Source organism: Lampetra fluviatilis, chromosome 48 (genome assembly GCF_964198595.1).
Source record: "Lampetra fluviatilis chromosome 48, kcLamFluv1.1, whole genome shotgun sequence".
NCBI classification, from domain to species: domain Eukaryota; kingdom Metazoa; phylum Chordata; class Hyperoartia; order Petromyzontiformes; family Petromyzontidae; genus Lampetra; species Lampetra fluviatilis.
Genome location: NC_136322.1, coordinates 9167316 through 9187177, shown reverse-complemented (window position 1 = coordinate 9187177; position 19862 = coordinate 9167316). Strand labels below are relative to the sequence as shown.

Below are 19862 nucleotides of genomic sequence, written 5' to 3'. Positions count from 1 at the left end.
GGTGAGGGAGAGTGGTGAGGGAGAGTGCTGAGGGTGAATGGTGAGGGTGAGTGGTGAGGGTGAGTGGCAAGTGGTGAGGTTGAGTGGTGAATGGTGAGGGTGAGTGGTGAGGGTGAGTGGCAAGTGGTGAGGGTGAGTAGTGAGGGTGAGTGGTGAGCGGTGAGGGTGAGTGGTTGTTGTGAGGGTGAGTGGTGAGTGGTGAGAGTGAGTGGTGAGGGTGAGTGGTGAGGGTGAGTGGTGATTGTTGAGGGTGTGATTGGTGAGGATGAGTGGTGAGTAGTGAGGGTGAGTGGTGAGGGTGAGTGGTGAGGGTGAGTGGCAAGTGGTGAGGGTGAGTGGTGATTGGTGATGGTGTGATTGGTGAGGATGAGTGGTGAGTGGTGAGGGTGAGTGGTGATTGTTGAGGGTGTGATTGGTGAGGATGAGTGGTGAGTAGTGAGGGTGAGTGGTGAGGGTGAGTGGTGAGGGTGAGTGTTGAGGGTGAGTGGTGAGTGGTGAGGGTGAGTGGCGGTTATGAGTGGTGATTAGTGAGGGGTGAGTGGTGAGGGTGAGCGTGAGTGGTGAGTGGTGAGGGTTAGCAGTGCGGGTGAGTGGTGATTGGTGATTGGTGAGGGTGTGATTGGTGAGGATGAGTGGTGAGTGGTCAGGGTGAGTGGTGAGGGTGAGTGGTGAGGGTGAGTGGTGAGCGGTGAGGGTGAGTGTTGAGGGTGAGTGGTGAGTAGTGAGGGTGATTGGTGAGCGTGACTGGTGAGTGGTGAGGGAGAGTGGTGAGGGAGAGTGCTGAGGGTGAATGGTGAGGGTGAGTGGTGAGGGTGAGTGGCAAGTGGTGAGTGGTGAATGGTGAGGGTGAGTGGTGAGGGTGAGTGGCAAGTGGTGAGGGTGAGTAGTGAGGGTGAGTGGTGAGCGGTGAGGGTGAGTGGTTGTTGTGAGGGTGAGTGGTGAGTGGTGAGAGTGAGTGGTGAGGGTGAGTGGTGAGTGGTGATTGTTGAGGGTGTGATTGGTGAGGATGAGTGGTGAGTAGTGAGGGTGAGTGGTGAGGGTGAGTGGTGAGGGTGAGTGGCAAGTGGTGAGGGTGAGTGGTGATTGGTGATGGTGTGATTGGTGAGGATGAGTGGTGAGTGGTGAGGGTGAGTGGTGATTGTTGAGGGTGTGATTGGTGAGGATGAGTGGTGAGTAGTGAGGGTGAGTGGTGAGGGTGAGTGGTGAGGGTGAGTGTTGAGGGTGAGTGGTGAGTGGTGAGGGTGAGTGGCGGTTATGAGTGGTGATTAGTGAGGGGTGAGTGGTGAGGGTGAGCGTGAGTGGTGAGTGGTGAGGGTTAGCAGTGCGGGTGAGTGGTGATTGGTGATTGGTGAGGGTGTGATTGGTGAGGATGAGTGGTGAGTGGTCAGGGTGAGTGGTGAGGGTGAGTGGTGAGCGGTGAGGGTGAGTGGTTGTTGTGAGGGTGAGTGGTGAGAATGAGTGGTGAGGGTGAGTGGCGGTTGTGAGTGGTGATGGGTGAGTGGTGAGCGGTGAAGGGTGAGTGGTGAGGGTGAGTGGTGAGGGTGAGTGGTGAGGGTGAGTGCTGAGTGGTGAGGGTGAGTGGTGAGAGAGTGGTTAGTTTTGAGGGTGAGTGGTGAGGTTGAGTGGTGAGGGTTAGTGGAGAGTGGTGATTGGTCAGTGGTGATTGGTGAGGATGAATGGTGAGTAGTGAGGGTGAGGTTGAGTGGTGAGGGTGAGTGGTGGTTGTGACGGTGAGTGGTGAGGGTGAGTGGTGAAGGTGAGTGGTGAGGCTGAATGGTGAGGGTGAGGTGAGAGTGAGTGGTGAGGGAGAGTGGTGAGGGAGAGTGGTGAGGGTTAGTGGTGAGGGTGAGTGGTGATTGGTGAGTGGTGAGGGTAAGTGGTGAGGGTGAGTGGTGAGGGAGATTGGTGAGGGAGATTGGTAAGTGGTGAGTTGTGAGGGTGAATGGTGAATAGTGAGTGGGCGTGGTGAGTGGTGAGGATGAGTGGTAAGGGTGAGTTGTGAGTGGTGAATGGTGAGGGTGAATGATGAGTACAGTCAATATGCACTGTTGTTATCATAGCAGGTACCACCACCACAGTATGTACTGCTCTCATCAGAGCAGGTACCACCACCACCACAGTATGTACTGCTGTCATCATAGCAGGTACCACCACAGTATCTACTGCTGTCGTCATAGCAGGTGCCACCACACTCGGTATGTACTGCTGTTATCATACCAGGTACCACCACCACAATATGTACTCCTCTCATCATAACAGATACCACCACAGCAGTATGCACTGCTGTAATCATAGCAGGTTCCACCACAATATGCACTGCTGTCATCATAACAGGTACCAACACAGCAGTATGCACTGCTGTAGTGATAGCAGGTACGACCTCAGTCGGTATACACTGCTGTAGTGATAGTAGATACTGCTATCGAGTTGGTAGATACCGCTATAGTAAATACTAAAACAGTCAGTATACACCACTACAGTCAGTCAATACTGCTACAGTCAGTATATACTACTATACAGTCAGTACATACTACCACGGTGAGTAACTACTAGAGTCAGTAGATACTATTATAGAGTGAGTAGATACTGCTATAGATTTTGTAGTTACTACTATAGTCAGTGGATACAACTATAGAGTCAGCAGATACTATACAGTTAGTCGTTACGAGTATATAGTCGGTAGATACTACTGTAGGCCCAGTAAATACTACTATGGTCAGTAGTTATTACAGTCACTAAATACTACTACACAGTCAGTAGCTACTACTGGCTCAGTAGATACTACGGTACAGTCAGTAGATACTACTACAGAGTCAATAGATACCACTTCCTCTGTTGTATGTGAAATATCTTCAATAATGGCGGGAGACGAGTTGAGGGGGCAGCACTTATTTATTCACAATGGTTGCACAGTGACAGGCACAACCGAGATAACGCCTATGCTACGCGTGCCTGGCTCGGCCACGCACTCAGTCTCTCCCGTAGGGTACGCGTGCCTAACTCTGCCTTGCACTCAGGCTCTCCGGCTACGCTCTCCCCACGGGGAGCTATCAGACCCCTACGCGCGCCCGGCTCGGCCACGCACTCAGTCTCTCCCGTAGGGTACGCGTGCCTAACTCTGCCTTGCACTCAGGCTCCCCGGCTACGCTCTCCCCTTGCCAGGCCACGGGTCTCGACCACTGAGTTACACAGCCCGGCCCTTACAACGGCGTCGGGCCGTGAATCCCAAGGCCTCGCCTCTGAGCCTCACAGAGCCCTGGCCCTTACAAGGGCAGCGGGGCTAGGGGTCCCAGGGCCTCTCTTCCTCCGTCTTCTGTCTTCGCCGGTTACCAACTCCCCGAGTGCCTCCGCGCATCGCCTTAGATAGCCCTCCGCTCCAGGGGGTGGGGCCTATGCGGACCGCGATGTGGGCACCCGCCTGCGGACCGTGATGTAGCCACCCACCACGCGCTGTCTCACGATCCTCCCTGCCAGCACGTATCACCACTACATATGTGTAATGCGGGCGTAAGCGACCTTCCGGAGGTGACGTCACGGGGGGTGGAGTCATGTGACGTGGGGGGAAGGTTCGGGGGCCTTAAGCGGGTAAACCGGAAGGGGAAGGCAGTCGGGGTGTGAGCGGAAAAGAGTGAGGCCACGCGGGCAAGTGTGGAGAGGGGGGGGCGCCGACGGCCATCGGGAGCCAACCCCGAAGATAAGAGGAAGCTGCGGAGTGGTGTGCAGCTGGGGAGGAGAGACAGCCAGGAGGGCTGCGTGTGAGAGGCAGCGGTGTGGCTGCCAGGAGGAGCTGCGGAGAGAGAGAGAGAGAGCAAGAAGCTGTGAGAGCTGCGGAGGGAGAAGAGCAGCAGAGAGTACAGCCAAGGGGGGCTGTGTGAGAGAAACAGCAGCGGAGCTGCTGTTGTGGATCGGGCCGACATTGGAGTCAGCACCGTGGAGAAGCTACAGAGTAAAGACAGCCGTGTGGGTGTACAGCACGAACCGAATAATAAAGGACACTGAGCCAGACATCGTGGTCCAGTCGTTTATTACACTGGTGTCGGAAGTGCAACGGCATGTCGAAACAAGTGAGGAAGAAAGTTACTCCGGCGCCTGCATCGGCTTCTTCGTCCGACGACGACGAACTCCCTCCAACCACGGATCCTGTTGGGGTGGTGGAGGAGAGCCCGGCTGAGGCGACCACGGGAACAGGAGTGGAGGATGTTGGCGCGGTGGCGGGTCCGTCCACATCATCAGACGCGGATCAACGATGGCAAGCGATGGCGGTACAACTGGAGGCACTTAAGGACGTCCTGGCGCATCTATGCCATCTCGTCGCGCCAGGGACGATGGATGATGCAAGTGGTGCTCCGCGGGCCGCCTCGTTGCCTGTCCTGCCGCCGCCATTGCCCACGCGGCAAGAGGCCGCCATTTTGCGCGCTCCGTGGCGCCAAACCGCCATCTTGGCCACGCCGCGGGCCGACGCCATTTTGAATTTGCCATCACAACCACCACCATTGGAAGACGGCGGGAAGAGGAGTCGGAGTCGCCACCTTACAACCGTTAAAGAATTTTCCGTCGGTGGGGACTGGAGCGCGTTCGCCTGCCGCTTCTTGGCGGCGGTACGCACAGCAAGATGGACCGATGCGGAGGCTTTGGAGGTGTTGCCGACTCTCCTGGACGACGAATCTGTCCGATTCTTCCGTTCCATAGCGACCGATAAGAAGGCAACTTTATGTGGTGTTTTTCAAGAAATGGCCGATGCTTATGAGCCACCAGATGATGCGCATCGGCGATTCGCTCAACGACAACGAGCACCAGAGGAGTCGCCCGTGGCGTTCAGGGGTGCGGTGCTGGAGCTGGCCATGGCAGCTTATCCTGAGACGCCACAGGACCTGCTTGAGCCTCTCATATTAGGGAAAATGTTGGAGCTGTCTCGGGATCTAGGGATCCCCATGCCTGTGTGTGGGCATGAGAAGCTAACTTCCCGGATGGCTGCTAAGTGTCTCGATGCGCAATTCAACCTCCGTCGCTGGAAACAAGTGACGGCGTGGACGGGGGGGCCCGTCAAAGAAGGGGAGGCACTGGGGTGGAACCCTGCGCAGGCCGTCTATGTTCCGGATGACCGGGGCCCTCAACAACTGACGGCCGCCTCTGCTCCATGGACGGGACGCGGCGGGTCGAGACCGCGCGCGGTGCTACCAGAACGGGGCCGTCAGGAGGCGAGGCCTGCGCTTCGGCGCAACGAGGCCGAATGTTTCCGCTGCGGGCGTAGGGGCCACTACGCCAGAGACTGCTGGGCCCGCTTCCCGGCTCCGCCGCAGCAGGAGGCCTCGGCACCGGTCAAGTCGGCTAAAGATCCTCCGAAACAGGCATGTCGGCACGCACCAGACACTCGGCAAGGCTTTCCACCTCACCCACCACCTGTGTTGCGCGATCCTATTGTTGTTGTTAAAGAAAGGCCATCGACGGGGCCTTTTCATTCAGTTACGCAGTGGCGCAAATTGGCACGGAGAGTTGTCGCGGCCGCTACGGGTTCGTCCACTGTACCGGGGTCCATACAAGGTGTGGACGTGCGCATTTTGGTTGACTCGGGGGCGTCTGCGACTATTATATCGGATGTCATTTTCCATCTGTTGGGCATTCCGTCGGGGGCTGTGCGTCCGGTTTATGGGTCGTGCGTCGCTGCGAACGGGGGTAGCATGGGTATCGTGGGTCAGGTGGATGCTAAGATATCTATTGGGGATGTGTCGGCCTCGGGTGTTGTGTTGATATCGAGATCTTTGGCGGTTCCTTGTTTGTTAGGCACCGATTTTTTGGCTAAGATGCCCATTTTGATCAAAATCAATGAGAATTGTATTGAACTGCCGGGGGGCCGTCAAATCTCGTTCCTGCCGTCGCCCTGGGGGCGACCTGTTTCGGCCGTACAAGTGCAGGCGCTGTCCGTCGCATCTGTGGACATCCCACCTGGTACACAGATGCTTATACCCTTGCGGTATCGGAAGCCCCTGCCTGATCGGCTAGGAGCAGTAGGGGTCTTGTTGTCACCGTCCGCCACGATATCAACCGGGTTGGCGTTAGTGGGGGCACAGACCATCGTCCGGCCGGATCAATTACCGTTTTTACAGGTGCTTAATGCGGGGGGAGAAAACGTCCGTGTCCCGGCCGGTACGGTTGTGGCACATGCCACTACGGCGTTTGCGACCCATGATTGTCCACATAGCCGGGGAGTTGTTGCTGGGGTTTCCGAGCCAAGGAGTTCGGATGATCGTTGGGTTGCTCATTTATGTGACGAAAATTCTTCCCTGTCCATGGAGCAACGTGGTGCGCTGCGTAAATTGTTGTTGACATATTCCGATGTGTTCAGCTCCGATGATTTGGATTTGGGCCGCACTTCCTTGCTTTACCATCACATTGAGACGGGCGATGCTGCCCCTATTCGATTAAATTCGCATCGGATGAGTCCTGCGGAGCGAGAACACGTACGGGGGGCAGTGGAAGACATGTTGGCTGCGGACATTATATCGCCATCTAACAGCCCATGGGGCGCTCCAGTCGTTTTGGTTAAGAAGAAGGATGGCAAATTGCGATTTTGTGTTGATTTCCGCAAATTGAATAAGATATCGGTGGCAGATGCGTACCCCCTGCCGCGTATGGATGACTCCCTCGACGCATTGTCGGGGGCTAAGTTCTTTTCCACACTGGACCTCTCTTCGGGATTTTGGCAGCTTCCCCTTGACGAGTCCTCACGGGAGAAAACCGCATTCCGTACGCCGCAGGGGTTATTTCAATTCAACTGTCTCCCGATGGGATTGAATGCGGCCCCTGCTACATTTCAAAGATTGATGGAGCTCGTTTTGACGGGGTTGCAGTGGGAGACATGTCTTATATATTTGGACGATATCATTGTCTTCAGCCGCACATTCGATGAACATTTGACGCGGCTGGAGACAGTGTTCACGAGGATGCGTTCTGCCAAATTGAAATTCAAACCAAAGAAATGTCACCTACTGCAACGGTCCGTCCGCTATTTGGGGCACATCGTGAGCGCTGAGGGAGTGTCCACGGATCCGGAAAAGACGGCGTGCGTCCGGGATTGGCCGACTCCGGCCACCGTGGGGGATGTTCGGCGGTTTTTGGGATTTGCCTCGTATTACCGAAGATTCGTGCCGGGTTTTGCGACGATTGCGAGGCCCTTGCATCTCCTTACGGGTAAAGGACGGAAGTTTGTTTGGGGACAGCCGGAGGAGGCGGCCTTTCGGAGTCTGCGTGATCTATTGGCCACGGCCCCAACATTGGATTATCCCGATTTCGATCACCCATTCATTCTTGATACGGACGCGAGTGACACAGGTATTGGGGCGGTGTTATCACAGTCTAAAGGGGGTGTAGAGCGTGTCGTGGCGTATGGTAGCCGAGTCTTGTCTCCTGCGGAAACCCGCTACTGTGTCACTCGCAGAGAACTATTGGCGGTTGTTTTTTTCCTACGGCAATTTCGACCATACCTCTACGGTCGTTCTTTTATTGTGCGTACGGATCATGCGGCCTTGCAATATGCCCTTAAAATTGACCAGCCATCCGGACAGTTAGCACGTTGGTTGGACACGCTACAGGAATTTTCCTTCCAAATTCAACATCGGAAGGGAGTGCGCCATGCGAACGCTGACGCACTTTCCAGATTACCGCGGCGCGCCCCTTGTAAATGTGAGTCGGGGACGCATAGGTGTTCGCCGATTCCAAACCCCCCTCAGCCGCTCACGTTGGCTGTCGAGAAGTCGGACACTCCGATGGAACCGGGACCGGCTGACGGGGTTTTGAATCTGCCGCGGTCTGTCTGGATCCGGGAACAGATGATGGATGAGTCATTGGTGTCCTTGCGGAAGCGGTCTGCTAAGGACAATGGGAGTCCGAGTACGGCTGTGGGGCCGCAAACCGCTCTCCGAGATGGTCTGCTTATGTGGCGGGAGGGGTTCCAGGAACGTTGGCGCCTGGTGGTACCAACGTCCTTGCGGTTCGAGTTGATTAGAACCCTCCATTGTGACACTCTCTTACATTTAGGGGTGCAGAAGACCTTGTTGACGTTGCAACGTCATTATTTTTGGCACGGCATGGCGACAGATGTCGTAGGGCACGTGCGCGCGTGCCCTGCGTGTGCACAACGTAAGCCGCCGAAACATCCTTACGTGCCGCCTCTCCAGTCGATTCAGGTGTCTCGAGTCAATGAATTGGTGGCGCTGGACATATTGGGACCTTTTCCACCATCGGCGAGGGGTAATAAATATTTGCTGGTAGGGGTTGAGTACCTCTCCCGTTGGCCGATGGCCTGGCCGTTGCCCGATCAGTCGGCCGCGGCCATTACCGACGCCTTTTTGTTTGGGTATATTATGGATAAGGGGGCGCCTGAGAGACTCCTCACGGACCAGGGCAGGAATTTCTCTTCTAAATTATTGGCGGAAGTGTGCGCGGGCCTTGGGACTAAGAAAGTACGGACATCCCCATACCATCCGCAGACGGATGGTATGGTTGAACGGCTGAACAGGACGTTGTCTGCCATGCTTTGCCATACCGTGAGTGAACAACAATCAGATTGGGATCTGCACATCCCCGGGGTGCTTTCGGCGTACAGGATGACGCCTCATGCGGCTACAGGATATTCGCCGTTTTACCTTATGTATGGTCGGGAAAACGTGCCGCCGGTGGATGTGCAATTGGGAACTGGGGTGAAGGGACCGCGTAAACCACTTCCTGAATACATTCAGGACACGGTTCGCCGAGTCACGGAGGCGCGGGAGAATGCCCGCGTGGCTACGGCCAAAGCCCAGGCCCGGAACGAGCGATATGCGCGACGGTCTGAGGGGGAGTGCCCTTGGAAGGTTGGGGACCTAGCCTGGCTTCATTGTCCACAGGTACGTCCGGGGACCTCGCCGAAATTGCACAAACCCTGGCATGGTCCCGTACGCCTCATTGCGGTTCCCAACCCACAGTCAGCACGCGTCCAGATTGGGTCTCGTCGCTGGGTTGTGCATACGTCGCGCTTGAAACCATATGTTGCTCCCTTACATGATGCGTCATCCCCCAATGTTGCCTTGCCGGGGTCTGTTGCTGCTGACTCTCCCCTGCCTGCGTCCATTGATCTCGCTAGAGCGCCTGTCGTACCTGTTCCAGACAGGCCGGCCGTGACATTGCGGGGGACGAGGGGCCCTGCTCGGAGGACGCCTGCCAGGTCTGCGGGACCTTCGAGCCCTGCAGCTCTTCCGACCCAGCTGCGGGCACGGTCACAGGACAAGCCCAAGACTAACTCTTTAGGGACACGGGACGTCGGTGGACTTCCGGCTACGACAGGGGGATTACCCCCTGTCATTCCTCGACTTTCATCGCGTTCCCGTTCTGCGAGTGGGCCGCCGACCGTCCGGGACGGGCCGGCGACCCGCACACGTTCCAAATCGCTTACGTTTCGTTGATTGTTGCTGTCTTGTTATTTTTTTCTTACAGTTGTATTTATTGCATGCTTTTGTACGTTCGTTGATGTTAATTGCGTTGTTGTTGTTCTTGCTGTTACACTATATGCTTAGTGTCCTTTAGGGGGGGAAGCTCGGTTCGCCGCATTACGATTTGCTATTGGTCAGCCGAGGTCGGCTGGGATTTTTCTACGGGGGAGGGTGGTGTAATGCGGGCGTAAGCGACCTTCCGGAGGTGACGTCACGGGGGGTGGAGTCATGTGACGTGGGGGGAAGGTTCGGGGGCCTTAAGCGGGTAAACCGGAAGGGGAAGGCAGTCGGGGTGTGAGCGGAAAAGAGTGAGGCCACGCGGGCAAGTGTGGAGAGGGGGGGGCGCCGACGGCCATCGGGAGCCAACCCCGAAGATAAGAGGAAGCTGCGGAGTGGTGTGCAGCTGGGGAGGAGAGACAGCCAGGAGGGCTGCGTGTGAGAGGCAGCGGTGTGGCTGCCAGGAGGAGCTGCGGAGAGAGAGAGAGAGAGCAAGAAGCTGTGAGAGCTGCGGAGGGAGAAGAGCAGCAGAGAGTACAGCCAAGGGGGGCTGTGTGAGAGAAACAGCAGCGGAGCTGCTGTTGTGGATCGGGCCGACATTGGAGTCAGCACCGTGGAGAAGCTACAGAGTAAAGACAGCCGTGTGGGTGTACAGCACGAACCGAATAATAAAGGACACTGAGCCAGACATCGTGGTCCAGTCGTTTATTACATATGTAAGGTGTTATTAGTATATATACCTACGAGGGGTAAAGATATTTTTTGAGGGGGGGGGGAGACCACAATTTTCGGAAACCTTTTGACATCAACTATTTACCCCACACTTTCTACAACTTTTTGGACTTGTGAAAGCCTCATATATTTGTTGGTGGAGAAATGTACAAACAGCCCACGGGCTTTGACAATACCTTAGTATCTGTGTATATATATGTAAGGTTTTTAAGAAATATATTTTTCACCCGGGCAAAGCCGGGTACTTCCGCTAGTGTTTTATATTTTTTTGGGGGGGCAGAGCTTTGTGACGTCAAATTTGAGGGGGGGGGGGGTCTGACTTTTTGTGACGTCGTGTGACGAAGGCGGGGGGGGGGTCAAAAATGGTCCAAAATCGCGTGACGTAATTTATGGACGGCCCTCTACGTGACTTTACCGAAAGAACCAAAGAGGAAAGGTTTTTGGGTCGCAAATGTTGTGGATTTACTCTCCAACACACCGGTTAGGTAACTGATTGGTGTGTTGCTTTCGCGACAGACTTACTAATTGGCTGTGTCGGGCGGTGGGGGGTTACGACACATTTCTACTTACGCAATCTAACCCGAAAGCGGAATGTGCTCCGTTATAACGTGGAATGTGCTCCGTTATAACGTGGAATGTGCTCCGTTATAACGTGGAATTTTGCTCCACTACAACGTGGAATGAGCTCCGCTACCACGTGGAATGTGCACTTATAACGGTACGATGCAGTAAGCGGAATGATACAGTAACACTCACAACCACCCACTCACCCAACCAACCACTCACTCAATCACTCAATCACCCAACCACTTACACATCCACTCAACCACTCACTCAACCACTCAATCACCCAACCACTAACCCAACCACTCACCCACCCACTCACTCACCCTACCACTCCCCCAACCAACCACTCACCCAACCAGTCACCCAACCACTCACTCACCCAACCACTCACCCAACCACCCACTCACTCACCCAACCACCCACTCACCCAACCATCCACTCACCCAACCACCCACTCACCCAACCACCCACTCACCCATCCACTCACCCACTCACTCACCCACCCACTCACTCACCCAACCACCCAATCGCTCTCCACTGTGTGCGTCCGTGACGTCACACCCTATTCCCAGTCGCCGTTACGGTGACATGACGTCACTTGGGCGCCGTCGGTGTGTGGGGGTGGACGTCACGCACGAGCTGGCTGGATTGACGTCACCGGCGAGACGACAACCGCGTCCTGGACCACCTGCCCCCTAGGTCGACTCAGCCTCAAATGTGTTACGTGGTTGAGCCGTGGTGTGTATCGTAGTCGTTAAACATCGCCACTGGGGGGGGGGGGGGGGCGGAGAGACAAAGGCGGCCGGGCGAGCGTGGTGCTGACCACCCACACCACCCCCCCCCTTCTGTGTCGTGTGCCACTTGCCCCGACATTCTGGTGAGGCTATACCGGGTGGCGCGCGTGGGTGGGCGCCTTTGTCTTTGTGTGAGTTGGGGAGCGGTGGTGCAGCGGTTAGCGCAGCGCTGCCGCCCTACGGACCCTGCAGGGTCCCGGGTTCGATTGCCCTGCTCACGGCTGGGACTCCCCTAGGTTGACTCGGCCTCAAATGAGTACGCGGCTCGGTGTGTAGTAGTCGACATCGGAGATACAAAGGCGGTCGGGCGTGGTGCTGGCCACCCACCTCATGCTCGCTAACAGCACTTGCCCCTGCAGCCTGCTCAAGGCTACCCGGGGGATCTTTGTCTGTGTATAGGTGCTGCTGCTACTCGCTACTAACAGCACTTGCCCCTACAGCCCTGCTAGAGGCTACACGGGTGACCTTTGTGTATAGCTGCAGCTGCTACTCGCTACTAACAGCACTTACCCCTGCAGCCTGCTAGAGGCTACACGGGGGACCTTTGTCTGTGTACAGGTGCTGCTGCTACTCGCTACCAACAGCATTTGCCCCTACAGCCTGCTCAAGGCTACCCGGGGGATCTTTGTCTGTGTATAGGTGCTGCTGCTACTCGCTACTAACAGAACTTGCCCCTGCAGCCTGCTAGAGGCTACACGGGTGACCTTTGTCTGTGTATAGGTGCTGCTGCTACTCGCTACTAACAGCACTTGCTCCTGCAGCCTGCTAGAGACTACACGGGTGACCTTTGTCTGTGTATAGGTGCTGCTGCTACTCGCTACCAACAGCACTTGCCCCTACAGCCCTGTTAGAGGCTACACGGGGGACCTTTGTCTGTGTATAGGTGCTGCTGCTACTCGCTACCAACAGCACTTGCCCCAACAGCCTGCTCAAGGCTACACGGGGGACCTTTGTCTGTGTGTAGGTTCTGCTGCTACTCGCTACTAACAGCACTTGCCCCAACAGCCTGCTCAAGGCTACCTGGGGGATCTTTGTCTTTGTAAGTGAAAACAGCCACTGCATCGTGTGGCACTTTCGGATGCTGCGGATTGTGCGGCCGTCTGGAACGTTTTTTCCTTCCGATATTAGTGTACCACTGGGAGTTGCGATGCACTTGTAAATCATCGTCATCATCATCGAGATTGACAAACTATCTAGAACTGCTGCTTGTTGTTGTTGTGTTCCGTTTGTTGCGCGGTTGGCTATGTACAGTGCAATAAAGTTGAACATACATACTACACTACACACTACACTATACACTACACTATACACTACACTACTATACACTACACTACTATACACTACACTACTATACACTACACTATACACTACTATACACTACACTATACACTACTATACACTACACTATACACTACACACGACACTACTATACACTACACTACTACACTATATACTACACTATACACTACACTACTACACTATACACTACACTATACACTACATTATACACTACACACTACACTACTATACACTACACTACTATACACTACACTATACACTACACTATACACTACACTACTATTACACTGTGAGCGTCTGCCCTCTCTGTGTCCCGGCACTCACCACGAAGGCATCAACATCATTCCTGTTAATTCCCTTCCTCCGCCCTCCCCCAGCACCCAGAATGAACGACGAATCAGCGACGAGGCTCCACTGCCCGGTCTGCGACTGGGTAGTGGTCAACCCGCCGGCGCTGGAGGACCACATGAAGCGTCACCGGGGCCGCACCGAACCGGTGATGTACCAGTGTCCCCACTGCCCGTACCGGACGGACAAACCCTTCACCTTGATGAGCCACCAGCGAACTCACGGCGGCGAGAGGCGCTACAAGTGCCGCGTGTGCGGGGAGGGGTTCGCCGAGCCGGAGGACTTCCGCTCCCACCAGCGGGTCCACGTGGAGGAGAGGCCTCACCGTTGTCCCGTGTGCAAGAAGGCCTTCGCTGAGCCGGAAGCTCTCCGCTCTCACCAGAGGTTCCACGCGGGCGAGAAGCCGTACCGCTGCGGCGTCTGCGGCATGGACTTCACCCGCGTCGACCACTTCCGCAGCCACCAGGTAATCCACACGGGTGAGAGGCCCTACGGGTGCACGGTCTGCGGCAAGAACTTCACGCGTTCGGACTACCTGCGCAGCCACCACAGGACCCACACGGGCGAGAAGCCCTTCAGGTGCGTCACCTGCGGCAAGGCCTTCGCCCACCCGGGCACCCTGTCGACTCACGCGAGGATCCACACTGGCGAGAAGCCGTACGCGTGCGACGTGTGCGGCAAGGCGTTCACGAACCCCGGTGGCTTCTACATCCACAAGAGGATCCACACTGGCGAGAGGCCGTACGCGTGCCCCGTCTGCGGCAAGGCGTTCGTGTGCGCTGGGGCGCTGAACACCCACCGGATGGTGCACACGGGCGAGAAGCCGTACAAGTGCGACACGTGCGACATGGCCTTCCAGCGGTCCGGCGCCCTGAGCACGCACCGCAGGACGCACACGGGAGAGAGGCCGTACGCTTGCGGCACGTGCGGAAGGGCCTTCTCGGACCCCAGGGCCCTTCGTGCGCACGGCAGGGTCCACACGGGCGAGAGGCCCTACAGGTGCGCGGTGTGCAGGAGGACGTTCACGCAGCGGCGGGCCCTCGCGGTCCACCGCAGGACGCACACGGGAGAGAGGCCGTACGCGTGCGGCGCGTGCGGCCGTTCGTTCGCTCAGCGGAGGTCCCTCGTCGTGCATCAGAAGGTGCACGGGGCGGCGACGGCCGCGGCGGGGAAGGGGCCCCGCGGCGAGGGCGGAGAGGCGTCGACGATGCCGTCGGGCGGCGCTCCCGAGGGCGCAGACGGAGGGAGCGTGACGGGAAAGGGGAAACGCCGGGGATGCATCGCGAGCAAGGGGGCGACGGCCGCCCTACCGGAGCCGCCTGACTCTGGGGGTGAGCGCGCGACTTTCCCCGGAGAGGCGGCGGCGAGCCCTCCTCCTCCTGCGTCCGCCGCGTCGGAAGAAGAAAGCCGGGAAAAGCCCGCCGGCTTCGTCGAGACACGCCCGGAGGTAATGAAGGCGGAGAGCGGAGGCGGAGACGCCTCCTCGGCGAAGGTGAAGGAGGAACGGGAAGGGGACGTCGGAGGCTTCGAGGCGTGGCCGGGGGTGAAGGTGGAGCCCGGTGGCGAGGTCGTTCCGTGCCGCCCCCCCTCTCTGCCGATCGTGAAGCGGGAGCCGGAAGACGGCCACGGGAGCGAGACGGAGCCGCGGGTAAAGTTGGAACGCGGAGATCCGGACTCCTCCGTCTCCCTGTTGAGTGTGAAGCAGGAACCGGAGGAAATCCTCAGTTGAAACAAGGCCGAAGGAATGGGGTGGAGTTAGAACGTGGGGATCAAAATGCCTCTCCCTGCCAGCCGATCGTGAATCGGGAGTCCCAATGACTCACCCGGTAGTGGGACAACTGCCGAGGGGGACAGTTGGAACAACGGAGGTTCAGGACTCCTCCGTCTCCCTGTTGAGTGTGACGCGGGAACTGGAGGAAATCCTCAGTTGAGACAAGGCCGAAGGAATGGGGTGGAGTTAGAACGTGGGGATCAAGATGCCTCTCCCTGCAAGCCGATCGTGAATCGGGAGTCCCAATGACTCACCCGGTAGTGGGACAACTGCCGAGGGGGACAGTTGGAACAACGGAGGTTCAGAACTCCTCCGTCTCCCTGTTGAGTGTGAAGCGGAAACCGGAGGAAATCCTCAGTTGAGACACGGCCGAAGGAATGGGGTGGAGTTAGAACGTGGAGATCAAGATGCCTCTCCCTGCCAGCCGATCTTGAATCCCAATGATGGCCCTGATAAGCAGCTACATTTGGAGGCTTGCACCCGCTTTTCTCTCCGCCTGATTGAAGACCGCTTGTGTTATCTTTGAGTCTTCTTGGTTCTTTCGGTAAAGTCACGTAGAAGGGAAATAAAAAAATAATAAAACATAATAAAATAATTCTCACGACGTTTCGGCCACAACGCAAGCAGCCGTCCTCAGGTGAAGAACAGGTCTGTCGGAAAGACAGCGTCTGAATGAAACACCACCAGGCTTGGAGCGTATATTTAAGCTGGGTTGGAGGGGGAAGGGCGCCTTGACAAAGGAATTTGCATATCAACAGTTACGCTGCCAAGATTGGTGGTGTTCATTCAGACGCTGTCTTTCCGACAGACCTGTTCTTCACCTGAGGACGGCTGCTTGCGTTGTGGGACCGAAACGTCGTGAGAATTATTTTATAATGTTTTATTTGTATTATTTTATTATTTCCCTTCTACGTGACTTTACCGAAAGAACCAAGAAGATGAATCCCTGCAGTCACGAAAGCTTTAAATCGAAATTTATCTTTGAGTTTTTTGTTTTCTGTTTACGCGGCTTTAGCAAAAGAACCGAGAATATGAACGTCACATTTATCCCCCCCGTCGATTTAAGAAGAAAACGGGAGGGAGTCTGTGGCTGTCCGACTGATGATGCTGAGCTGGAATTACCGGCGAAACGTCACGGCTGCTCGAATCGTAAATGTTGTAGCTGGTTTACACTCCCCAACACACAACCTATACACTACACTATACACTACACTATACATTACTATACACTACACTATACACTACACTATATACTACACTATACACTACACTATACACTACACTATACACTACTATACACTACACTATACATGACTACACTATACACTGCACTATACACTGCACTATACACTACACTATACACTGCACTATACACTACACTATACACTACACTATACACTACACTATACATGACTACACTATACACTGCACTATACACTGCACTATACACTACACTATACACTACACTATACACTGCACTATACACTACACTGCACTATACACTACACTATACATTACACTATACACTGCACTATACACTACACTATACACTACTCTTTACACTAGACTACACACTACACTATACACTACACTATACACTACACTATACACTACACTATAATTGTAAATGTTGTAGTGGATGTATTCTTTAACACACAACTGATGTAGTGCTGTACTAGTATACTACACTATACACTACACTATACACTACACTATACACTACACTATACACTACACTGTAAATGTAGTGGATGTATTCTTCAACACAAATAGTGTAGTGCTGTACTAGTATAGTACGCTATACACTAAACTATACACGAATCTATACACCACTATACACTACACTATACACTACACTATACACTGCACTATACACTACACAATACACTACACTATACACTACACTATACACTGTACTATACACTGCACTATACACTACACTATACACTGCACTATACACTACACTATACACTACACTATACACTACACTATCATTGTAAATGTTGTAGTGGATGTATTATACAACACACAACCGGTGGAGTTCTGTAACTAGTATACTACACTATACACTACACTATACACGACACTATAATTGTAAATGTTGTAGTGGATGTATTCTACAACACACAACCGGTGGAGTTTTGTAACTAGTATACTACACTATACACTACACTATACACTACACTATAATTGTAAATGTTGTAGTGGATGTATTCTTCAACACACAACCGGTGCAGTGCTGGAACTAGTAAACTACACTATACACTACACTATACACTACACTATACACGACACTATATACTACACTATATTTGTAAATGTTGTCGTAGGTTTACTCTCCCAACACACAACCGGCGTAGCGCTGTAACCGGTAAAGAATTGGCCACGTTTTGTCGACGTGGGTTTAACTCTCCAACACACGCACACAACACGTGCGCGCTGTTGTTTTGCCCCCGATGTTCGAACATCGATATTGGTGCACGCGTTATTTATTAAACAATCGTAAAACACGGAGGCCCACGGAGTGAGTCTGTCACTTTGCCAGCGAGCGGTGGGTTATTGGCACGGATAGCAGCGGTGTTGAGTACGTCACCCGTGCCACCCGTCCCACCCGTGCCAACGTTTTCCACCCGTGCAAACCGTGCCAACGTTTTCCACCCGTCCAAACCGTGCCAACGTTTTCCACCCGTGCCACCCGTGCCAACGTTTTCCACCCGTGCCAACGTTTTCCACCCGTGCCACCCGTGCCAACGTTGCCACCCGTGTAAACCGTGCCAACGTTTTCCACCCGTGCCAACGTTTTCCACCCGTGCCAACCGTGCCAACGTTGCCACCCGTGCAAACCGTGCCAACGTTTTCCACCCGTGCCACCCGTGCCAACGTTGCCAACCGCGCCAACCGTGCAAACGGGGTGGGGAACGTCCGGCCCGTGGGCTGTATAAGACCCGCGGAATCATTCGGGTCTGGCCCTGCCAAGGCAACCACACGCAGGACTCGAAATTCAATAAACCTGGAAAAGCAGTTGCGAGTAGCAGCGACATCATCAATACCAGCAGCTAACATCATCACCACGCCTCGCCAAAGAGAAGCAGTTCCAGCCCATCGCATTAGGGGTGAGTTAATGAAATGTTTGACCAAATCTCACGGGCGAATTTTTGAGTTGAGCATTTTGTATGGCCCGCGAATGATGTTACAGAAATATCCAAATGGCACTTGGCAGAAAAAAGGTTCCCCGCCATTGCAGTTTAACAACACATTCCTGCGGAGGGAGCTGGTAGGAACGTTGGGTTGCTCGGTCAATGGCCAGGGTCAACGGCGGCGTGGTGTATTCCGCAAATATGGCCGACTGTGAGGGCGGGCACAATCCGGCTTGAGTAGGTTAAACATTGAGTTTTATAAGGGCACCACGGGGTGACCGGCCCCTCCCCACCCAGCCCCACTCCTCCCACCCCCCACCCAGCCCCACCCAGCCCCACCCTCCCCACCCAGCCCCTCCCCACCCTCCCCACCCAGCCCCTCCCCACCCTCCCCACCCAGCCCCTGCCCACCCAGCCCCTCCCCACCCAGACCCTCCCCCACCCAGCCCCTCCCCACCCTCCCCACCCAGCCCCATCCCTCCCACCCCCCACCCAGCCCCACCCTCCCCACCCAGCCCCTCCCCACCCTATCATCCAACAGTGGATTGAAAATGGCTCAGTGATGATGACGTAGCCTGTTGTTGTGAACGTGACGTCACGTAACCATTTTGTCAGTTAAAGGGCATCGGTGCGACTCGTCCCTACGTCACTCGCTCGCGTACGCGAGACGTGACGTCAAAACGCCTCCTGCCGTCGGTCGGCACGCGTGACGTCACATTGCCGTCGGCGTACGCGAACAGTGACGTCAGAACGCTCGTCGGCGTGCGCGAGTCGTAGCTAGTCGTGACGTCAGAACGCTCGTAGCGGAGTCGTGACGTCAGAACGCTCGTCGTAGCGAGTCGTGACGTCAGAACGCTCGTCGGCGCGAGCCGTGACGTCACCGGCGTGCGCCGTTTCGCTGTGGAGCGAGGCGGGAGAGCGGTGGCGCAGCGGTTGCGGCAGTGACCGCGAACGAAGCCGCCTCAAGAGACCCGGTTCGACTCCCCCCGCGTGCCCAGCGGGGCCTGCGGCTCACGGCCACCGTCACCGCCACGAGCCGCCTCCTCCACAACCACCACAAACACCTCCTCCATCCACGACCACCACCTTCACTATCACCACCTCCTCCACAACCACCACAAACACTACCACCACCACCACCACAAACACTACCACCACCACCACCTCCTCCACTACCACCACCAGCACCACCACTACAGACACTACCACCACCTCCACTACCACCACCACTACCACCACCTCCACTACCACCTCCTCCTCCACTACCACCACCACCTCCATCCACCACTACCACCGTCACCTCCTCCATCCACCACCACTACCACCACCACCTCCTCCTCCACTACCACCACCACCTCCATCCACCACTACCACCGTCACCTCCACTACCACCTCCACTACCACCACCACCTCCATCCACCACCACAAATACTACCAGCACAACCACCACCTCCACTAGCACCACCACCTCCACTACCACAAACACTACCACCACCTCTTCCATCACCTCCTCCATCCACCACTACTACCACCACTTCCATCCACAAACACTACCAGCACCACCACCTCCACTACCACCACCACCTCCAACCACCACTACCACCACCTTCACTATCACCACCACCTCCAACACTACCACCACCACTACCATCACCACTACCACCATCACCACTACCACCACCTCCAACCACCACTACCACCTCCTCCATCCACCTCCACTACCACCACCTTCACTATCACCACCACCGCATCC

General features: G+C 55.4%; 1 protein-coding gene across 1 annotated transcript in view; it reads left to right on the top strand.

Moving 5' to 3' along the window:
- The first annotated feature begins 11374 nt into the window (after positions 1-11374).
- Positions 11375-19862, top strand: part of LOC144948253 (uncharacterized) — a 28612-nt gene continuing 20124 nt past the window's right edge. The window contains exons 1-2 of the mRNA XM_078877676.1: positions 11375-11637; positions 13231-14342. Coding sequence (XP_078733802.1) covers positions 13239-14342 — 1104 coding nt within the window. The 5' untranslated portion in view covers positions 11375-11637; positions 13231-13238. The remainder of the gene's footprint in view (positions 11638-13230; positions 14343-19862) is intronic.